This window comes from Primulina tabacum, chromosome 17, assembly GCF_025594145.1.
Source record: "Primulina tabacum isolate GXHZ01 chromosome 17, ASM2559414v2, whole genome shotgun sequence".
NCBI lineage: Eukaryota > Viridiplantae > Streptophyta > Magnoliopsida > Lamiales > Gesneriaceae > Primulina > Primulina tabacum.
In genome coordinates, this window is record NC_134566.1 from 26,316,614 (window position 1) to 26,326,533 (window position 9,920).

At 36.4% G+C, this 9,920-nt stretch overlaps 1 protein-coding gene across 1 annotated transcript; it reads right to left on the reverse strand.

Annotated features, from left to right (window-relative positions):
- Positions 1–5,891: 5,891 nt before the first annotated feature.
- Positions 5,892–7,916, reverse strand: LOC142530618 (chlorophyll a-b binding protein CP26, chloroplastic-like; the record flags this gene model as incomplete). The annotated part of the gene is made up of 6 exons (XM_075636441.1): positions 5,892–6,318; positions 6,398–6,428; positions 7,330–7,433; positions 7,563–7,581; positions 7,684–7,734; positions 7,822–7,916. Coding segments are annotated over 6 exons (561 nt in total), but the record flags the coding sequence as incomplete, so codon positions are not given.
- Positions 7,917–9,920: the final 2,004 nt, after the last annotated feature.

Here is a 9,920-nt window from a genome sequence, read left to right on the forward strand (position 1 = left end):
GCTTAGGACTCACACTAATGCCTAATTGAACTCTAAGTCTAGACTGAAGTCAGCACCTTCCATCCAACACTTGTTTAATGCCTATGTGTTAAAGACTACATACACAAGTTTATTGTCTTTGTACAAGACTGTATTTGAGTGGTGATGAATGTGCGGGTGTGTGTGAGAACTGAAAACTGAATACACTAGGAAAGTGTTCTCACACACTGAGGGATAAGTGCTTCTAATCTAAGCTGATAAATGAAATTGAAGTGTTCCCTCGACTGGGCTGACTGCTTCTTCGTAAGCTGATATGAGTTGAGCGTGCCCTTTTCTTGTTTTTCCACTTCTTTCTGTGTATGTATCTTTTTGAGTCTTCAGCTGATCTTCTATTTATAGGCGCGATAACTGATCGTACAGTAAGACTCAATTATTGTATCCGTTGCATTTGAATTCGTTCCTTGAGTTCTGCGTTGTACTATTCTGGAACGTGTTTGTCTTTAAGCTCTGATGCAACGACCATTATTGTCCTTTGACCGGACAAAAGCTTTTCCTTAGTGCGTACAGCTGGATTCCACTTGGATAAGCTTGTCTTGATCTGCAACTGATTGATTCTTTACTGATGCTCTGAACTGGTCAGTTGAACTGATTTTCAGTTGGGCTAGTCAAATCAGTTGACTCGTCAGTTGAACTGATTTCACTCTTTGAGTCAAACTGGTCAGCTGGATTCTTCATCAGTTGAACTCTTTATCGGCTGGCCAGGCTTCTGAAGGTCTCCTGCTAAACCACTTATCAGCTGGACAATCAGTTGAACTGCTCTTACGATGCTTCAGTTGAACTGGTCAGTTCGTGCGATCAGTTAGCGATTTCAGTTGGCGTCTCGATTGCTTCAGTTGTGGTTGTAAACTGATTATTTCAGTTCCAGCTTTCTGCGCAATTAAGGTAGATTATTAGAGACAAAATAACAAGTTTTGTTAACATCAAAATCAAGTAAAGATTGCGAACATGAAATGTTTCAACACAAAGGCACGCCTTAACAATCTTTTTCTCATCTATCACACCATATTATTGTTTTGAATTAACTTTCCATGAAAAACATGATTTCCTTGATTATTTTCGTTTTTATGTATTCATATATGATTAATGCATGATTTAAGGTTCCAAAACTTGATATATGATTGCGTGAAGGGGCTGCCATGTTAGGATAACTCTGAAGGACGTTTTTCTATCACGTTAATGGTCCATAAGTGGCTAAAGGGAGGCTGCACACGGGAGGCTTGAAGTTGAGGCATGAACGAAAATTATTGCTAGATAACACTAGGGTTCGGTTTAAAGAGAACCACGGCTCATGGCTCGGTCAGGGCTTGACCAGGGCTGGGCTGGGACATGATTGGGTGTGTGGAGGAGTCCTAGCTAGGACTCCAGGCATGGTGGCTAGGGAAGAGTCCAAGCGAGGTAGGACACTTTCCAAGCCAACCGAGGATAATTGAAACGTCTACTTATTTAGAAACGCAGAAATTTTTTTTTTTTGAAAGCTTACATTTTCTAAATAAAATTAAAATTTTTTGCATGCGTGCACTCTACAGAAAAATATAATATTTAAAAATTGATCTTAAACATTTGACTGTAAAAGAAATAGTGCAGTTAAAATCCCCTAACTCATCCAAAATCATACGTAAACATAAACAAATAAAAATCGTAATCAACGTATAAAAATATTCATATCCTCTTAACTCTCATAAATCATAATGCGGAAACATGCGGTTTTAATGCAATGGCCGAAACCATGTCTATATAAAAATCCATAAAACTCGAATCATGCATTTTACAAAAATCATCCTTTTGCTGAATAAAATGACTGTAGTTAAAATTATGAAAAGAACAACCAACATAAACGATTGTCGTTTGGAAAATAAATCATCGAGCATGATAAAATCTGACAAGAACCTCAACACAAAAACATCATCAACCATTTTAAAAGCTGTTTAAACGCATTCCCATAAATTCATATATTTGCGGAAAAATACAAGGTCTTCGGGTTCGCGTGCGCACATCCAACTCCGCCAACTCAGTCCTCGGCACCTCCAGTCTCCTCCTCAATGTGCTCACCTGCATCATTCACACCTAGTGAGTCTGAAGACTCGACACACCTGTACTGGTAAATAACAAATACATATACATGACACACAGCAGTGAAAAATATCATACTCAACATATAATTCATGAACTTAAGAGCGAGAACATAAATGTGTCGTAAAAATCGTAACGTGTCAAAACATGTCACAGCTCATCGTATCTACGTAAACTTAAACATTCTCTTTTAATTGAATTCAGTTCATTAGTTGTGACTTTCGTATCAGCTCTATTCGATGAATTCATCTACGTGTAACCACGGTACCCGGCGGCGGAGACATCAGTGACAGCATTACCCGTCCACTAAGCCTTGGCCTCAACTCATCATATCTCATGTCATCGTGTACATATACATCGTCAGTCACAACCAATTCACATCCTTCAAAAAACATCCTCATATTCACCACTTAATAAAACATGCATATACGTAACTTTTTCTTTAAAATCAAGCAAGCACCGTATCTATCATAATTTCATAAAAATCATAAACGGGATGCATAAACATTTAAATCATGATAAAATGTGCTCAGGGCGCTGCCAGGACCAAAATCTCAGCCCGGGTGCAAAATGACCATTTTGCTTCTGGACCTCTAAAATTTGACCCGAAACTTACCAAACTTCTTAAAACATCCCAAAACATAATAATAAGTATTTCTTATACGTAAACTCGAGCCCACTACAAAATTCAATCGATTCGTTTTAAAACTTGGATCGGGGTCCCTGTTTTAACCCGAATCGATCCGAAACTTAACCAAATTTTTCCAAACTTAATCCATGACTTAAACCTACGTGACCAGCCTCTAAACCACCTATTTCAGCCCCTTTATGACCCCCGAAACCAGCCTGATGGTTGCTGGAATTTTCCTGCACTCTACTTCTTCGAACCCCAATGGACCAATGTCGCAAATTATCGACCCTAGGCCCTACCGACTCGGACCGGACTTAGACCAGCCCCTCCTAGCCCAACTTAGGACCCTAATGGACTGGACTAACCATGACTTGTAGCCCCATGCACACCACACAACGCACACGACCGCTAGCCAACCACAACGCACACGACCGCTAGCCCACCACAACGCACAACCGAGACCAACTCTTTCCCCAATCGTTCAAGCGGCATCTTCACTGATTCCAGCCATGTTCGAGCCACCCTAGGCCACGGTTCAGATCCACTAGGATCTGGTCCAGGGCTAGGAACGACCCTTGCACAGCCGGCACACCCCAAACCTCCCGATCTAGCCATACTCGACTCGCGACCAAGAGTTTTCCATCGGCCTACGCTAGATCCCGATCTTCACCAACCTCCAGCCATTTGACACCATAAATCTGGACGTATACAGCCCTTTAACAATAAAACTCGGCAGTCCCCTTGCACAAGGAACACAAAAACGTGAGTAGGAAACAATAGAGTGCATATTTCGTGTCAAACCGTTGCAAAAACAATGATATGAAATAGACCTACGAATTTTTACATGCACATACATATACATCAGCATATATAGCGTGAATGATGAGTAAAGGAGTGATACAAAGAGTGCCTTAGCGTTTATATGCTTGAAAACTCGAATATCTACGGGACGTGAACCGGAGGAACTGGGAAGAAGTTTCCTTGAAGAACCATGGAGAAATAGAGAATTGCTGCTGGTTGCTGGTATTTTAACGTGAGAATGCTGCTGGGGAAAGTGGGAGGGGCGGCTGATGGGTGGGGGTTAGGTTTAGGCTTTATTTAAATAGGTAATCGATGTATTAATGGGCCATAATTTGGTTTTAAAAATGAATTGGAGCCCATTAAGCTTAAAGTAAGCCCATCAAGCCCAAACACACTCTCGAAAAATATTTCGCTTAGATACATTTTTGAAAATATTGTCCGAGCCCTCAAAAAGTCCCCCGATTTGCTAAAATTCGCGTACCGATTAAAAATAAAATCTTACGGGTAAAAATACCCGATAAAGCCCATTTTTTCAAAAATACACTTAAAAACACCCCATATTGATTAATAAAAATTAATCCCTTCATAAAATAATTTTTCTGATAAATCCCCGGTCTCCGTTCCTCGTTCGAGCGCGAAATGCAACTTAAAACTCTAATGCGTGGAACTTTAAATAATCTAGAATTTAAGCATATATACATGTTAAAACCATGCATTTAATGTATTAAAATAATTTAATTAAAATACACAATAATTGATAACTTGCATGCACCTTCAAATTTTCTGGACGTTACAATAATAGCGTGTGCAATGGGATCGCGGCTGGTCATGGGCTCAGGGCTAGGTCGGTTAGGGTCATGAGAAGGTTCACGAGGGGCTGGTCTCGAGTGGTGGCCTGGGTGAGGAGTCCTGGCCGAGTTCGAAGAGTGCTAGGATAAGCTGCTAGGTAGCGCGGCTGCTGTGCTTCGCGCATGGGGCTGCAGTGGGTAGGTCGAGTCCAGGGGGTCCAAGAGGGTTCCTAGAGGGTCTGGGCAAAGCCTGGCTTGAGGTGGTTCGGCCTTGGCTCGGAGAAAATGAGGGATGGCTCGAGGGTTCCTTGTGGGGTTCGGTTTTAAGGACTTAAATGGCTAAGGGTTCAAACCATGGTCCACGGGGGTCGAATCATGGTTCACGAGGGTGGTTTAAGTAATAAAAGTTTATGTTTAAAATTTGGGAAGAAAATATTAAAATTTGAATTAATTCGTAATTAAAACGCTCTACGAATTAATAATTACGAAATAAATAGAAAGCCTCGAGTTTAAACTAAATAAAAATATGAGAAATTTAAGCTTAAATAATTATTTAAGATGGTCTAGAGTCAATGAAAGTAAGAAAAAGTCAAAATCGAAGAATTTTATGTCTAGGGGTAAAACGGTCATTTTACACCTGAAAATAGTAAACATCATGGCAGTGCCCCGAATGCTGTAATATATATTAATATGATTATTTTAAATATTTATGGAATTTTATGATGAAACGTTAATACTAAAAGATATGTTGTATGCTTGGTTTAAAAGAAAAATGATATATGCATGCTTTTAATTTTTAAAGTGATGAAAATATGAAATGTTGAAGGAAGTGAAGTAATTGTGACTGATACGATGATATGTAAAGCCAATGCTCAGTTGACGGGTGAGAGTGTCGCTGATGTCCCCGTCGTCCATTGCTGTGGTAATACGTAGATGGATCCATCGTCCTTCAGTTAATACGAAAGTCATAATTAAATATCTGAATTCAACGAAAAGGAATATGTATACAAATATGATGAAATGAATATGTTTATAATGATATGAAAATGTTTAAGTTTATGCATGATTGTGGAATGTTATTTTAAGTAAAAGTATTTTCACTATTGCATATGATTGTATACGTATTACTTGCTATTATGATTATGGATTGCTGAGTCAATAGACTCACTAGGTGTGATCGATGCAGGTGAGCATGATATTGATGTTGATGGAGGTGTTGATGGTTGATCTTACTGGACTGAAGGTGCACATAACCCGAGGATCAGCGCTAGTTTTTCCGCATTTATGATTTAAAGTTTATGAAAAGATATTTACGACTTTTATTATGCTTTTGAGTGGTTTTTGAGAGGTTGTTAGAGTTAGGTTAATTTTGAAATATTGCTAATGTTAGGTTTGGTAAAACGGTTGTTAGGATGTTCCCGAGCTTATGGCCGGCATAAAATTAACGCACACATGTTTTTTAGAAAACGCACTCATTGTTTTATAAATAATATAACATACTATCGTAGAATTTTTTGTTCTCCCAAAAAATTTACGATAACAGATGGAAAATATGACCAATATCATACTAAATCCATACTTATCAATTATATAAGTCACATTATATTCTTCAGAATTTTAAGAACCTGAATCGTGATCCAAAACAACAGTTTTAGAGTTGTCTTAAGACAATCATATTGATTAACTGTCGTAATCTCAACAATTTGAATCCGTGGGAGACACAAAGAATTACAGGGTAGGAACTCGTTCAGCTGATCCCGCAATTACTGTGAGCAAGTTGTTGCCAAAGGGATCACTCAAGTGTGCCGCAAGGTTTTCGACAGGTCCCTTCCCAGTCACATATGCCTGGATGAAGAAGCCAAGCATGGAGAACATGGCTAATCTACCGTTTTTGATCTCCTTCACCTTCAAAATTGCTGCCTGGTCCGGGTCATTTGCAAACCCCAATGGGTCAAAAGGACCACCAGGATGAAGCTTGTCTTCTAGATTCTGCACAAATTTTGAACTACTTGTTATTCTTGTTGATCACCATATGAGAGAATCCAAATATTAACACGCATGGACATACCAATCCGTTGATGATTCTGTAATATTCGGCAACACCAACCATGGTTTGCCGGATCGGGAACGGTGACCCCGTTCCAAAGTTCCAGGGCAAATCGGTGATTGTTTTGTAGCGCTGTTCTTCGACGTTTTAGCGGCGATTTAACGACGGAACGGAACGGCCGAGCGGAACGGGAAATCCGAATTTTCAACTTTCACATGGACATGAGTTTTGTTTTTGTTGATGGAGAAGAAGATGATTGAAGTGGTGAGTTGGAAAGAGGAAGTGAGACATGACGCTAATTGCACTACATAAAAAAAGACAAAAAAGATCATCCGATTCAGAAGTAAATTTGTGATGTAAATAATAAACAAATGAAGCCAAAAAATATAATATAAAATAAAGAAAGTTTTCAATTTATAAAACAAATAATATGTGTAATCGTACAATAATTGTGTTGTGTGAGCTGTATGAACAAGGTGTTTTTTCCCCATTCTTCTCTCTTCTTCAAGTTTCTTTCGGTATCTGCTTCCAAAAAAAAGTTTCTTTTGATATCACATAAAAATTTTAAAAATCTTCTCATTGATTGCCTTTTGCCGAGTTGGTGCTGCATCATTTTATTTGCGGATTGTTTTTTCATTTGGATTTGCAAGCTAATCATCCACAAATTTTAAACAAGGTGATGTTTTTTTTTCATTCTTCTCTGTTTTTTTTCTCTACTTGTATGTCAATCTTGTTGAAAATATATACACGATGCGTGCAAGGGTATTAGTTAAATTTATAATTAAAGAACTAATTTATAATTTAAATTTTTTTTCTAATTTTTTGAATTTATTAAATTTTTTTACCAATTTTTTGAATTTATTAATTTTTTTATACAACCGTTCCGCAACATAACATTGGAACTGGAACGGTAGCTGTCGTTCCAAGCACCGCAACCGTTCCGGCGAACCATGCCACCAACTAGCGCAACCTCAGCAATCATAGCCAGAACAAGGTTAATGGGGATGTTCTTTCCGAAGTAATACAACGTGTTCCCATCAAGTAGCAGAGCACCGGTCTACAGAAATGAGGATGCAAAGGTTGAAAGATGAGAAACATCAAAATGCAGTTAAGATCGACAACTATATTTACAGAACTGTTAACAAATTTCGGATTCCAGTAAGCATCACAACAACTCAGAAAATCAAGGTTCGTACGCTTGATATCTGAATATGAAAATGCCAAATATTTCAATCCTCTTGTGACTCAAATGAAATTGATCATAAAGCGAGCGAGTATTAGTTGAAATTCAGAGAAATATCCCTTACTTGGCAAAGTCGGCCGGTTTCTTGCTGAGGCCAAAGGGATCATACCCATAGCTGCATATTCAGAGAAGCATAACGTACGTAAATAGATCTGCAAGATAAATTCAGCTAACTGCAAATATAGAGTACACAAGTACTTGCTCTCCGGGGACTTCGCCTGTCAGGTACTCGGGGACTTCTGATCTGTTCAAGAGCCCCTCAGGCAAGAAGATTCTCCTGTCAGGCCCAAGAGAATATGTCAAAGTTTATTCATGAAGTTACTCTAAATTTGTCATACTCAAATGGGAAGAAGAAGAAATGAACATTGAAAGAATTTGTTTAGTGAGATTCCAAGTACATAAGTTTTCCATTTGGGTCAGGTGTGAAGATGGGAAGACAAAAACATATATTTGGAAGCGTATATTACATAAAAGGATTAAAGCAATGGGTGTCAACAATGGCGAGAAGAAAACCATGACAGAATTTTTAGTTTTAAAAGGTAAAATTTTATTTTTCACTACTGGAAGATCTATCTACGAATACAATCTATCAAATGGAGGGATTGGAAAAGCATTAAAACGTGGAGGACATGACTTTGGGCATGCAAACATACGATTCTTCCAGCACAAATTCACCTTCCGAGACATCGACTAAAAGACATATCTATCTTTGTTATGTATCATTGTTTATGATGTTTTTCGTTGTTTTTTCGTTGTTGTATTGAATATGTGTATGTTACTTTTGGTATGACAAAAGAACACATACATATGATTATTATTTATCATGCTACCCAAATTCTATAGTTGATCAATATTTCAGAAAAAATCATTATATATCTTTGCTTATATAAAAAAATGACATATCTAACTTCTAATTAAATTAAAGGAAATAATTTAATGTTTTTATTATTCACTGTTAGAATGAAGCATATGAATCACTGTTCAGACTGGGCTTTGGTTAATTTATGTATAGCTCATATTCTAAAATATAAAATTTTACTCCTTATTTTTTTTATTTTTGGTTTCAGAAAATTGAAATTTTGAGTATTATTTTTTAATTATATAAATTTTATAGGCAATGAGAAAAAATCGAATGTATCTATGTATTATTTCATAGAGTAAATCTTATGAATCGGAGAGATGCTAATTTGTGAAGTTATAAACTAAGCATAAATACTTATTTATTTCTTTTGAATCTGAGAGAAAGTATTATACTGGTAACGTTAATTTGATATTTTTAATGTACTATAATGTTTTTGATCATAAATAAAAGGGAAAAATTTCACGTTATATATTTGTATGAATTTATGTAATGGAATTTAAAATATTATATGATATATAAATTTTTTTTAACTCTGTTATGTAAATTTGTTATATTCAAATCATATTATTGAATATGTTTCGTAATATATCGAATTAATTGAAATATAATATATTTGTTTTTGAACCGATATATATGTCAATCTATTTGACATATATCTATTGAATTCTTTAATTTTTATCAAGTAATATTTATTTTGCGAAGTATCTACATTTCGTAAACAATTGCTTCTATTACGAAGTAATTAATAGTTTACACAACTTATACTCTTGGATTTAAATCCATGAAACATAATTGTCATATATTTAGGAAAAATTTTGTTACTATGTGTGTATGGAAGTCCTAGGCTTCTTGAACACTTGGGTGAGAGCGACTAATTCCTCAACCTCATCATCACTGGTCTTTGATAAGACCATTTTTCGCTTCGTCGATTTCTTGCCTGTACATTTTGGCTTCAGGAAATCGGAGACTGTTGAATCATCGAGCCACTTCTTGGGATGCAATGGCTCATCTAAAACCAAATTGACCTGCAAAAGTCTCCACAGATAGCGGATCTGAGGCCCGGGATACAATTTCCTAAAGTAAAATTATGTATTCAATATATATATATAGAGACACACACACACACACACACACACTAATAGTGAAGCTATAAACTAAGCATAAATACTTATTTATTTCTTTTGAATATATGCCTAGTTAATCATAGTTGCTTATTAATTCATGTATACAAATAATTTTTTATCAATATTATATTTACATTATTAAGAGATGCTAATTGTGAAGCTATAAACTAAGCATAAATACTTATTTATTTCTTTTGAATATGAGAGAGAGTATTATACTGGTGACGTTAATTTGATATTTTTCATGTACTATAACGTTTTTTATAATAATAAATAAAAGAGAAAAATCAATCGGAATATATGCATTTCCGATCT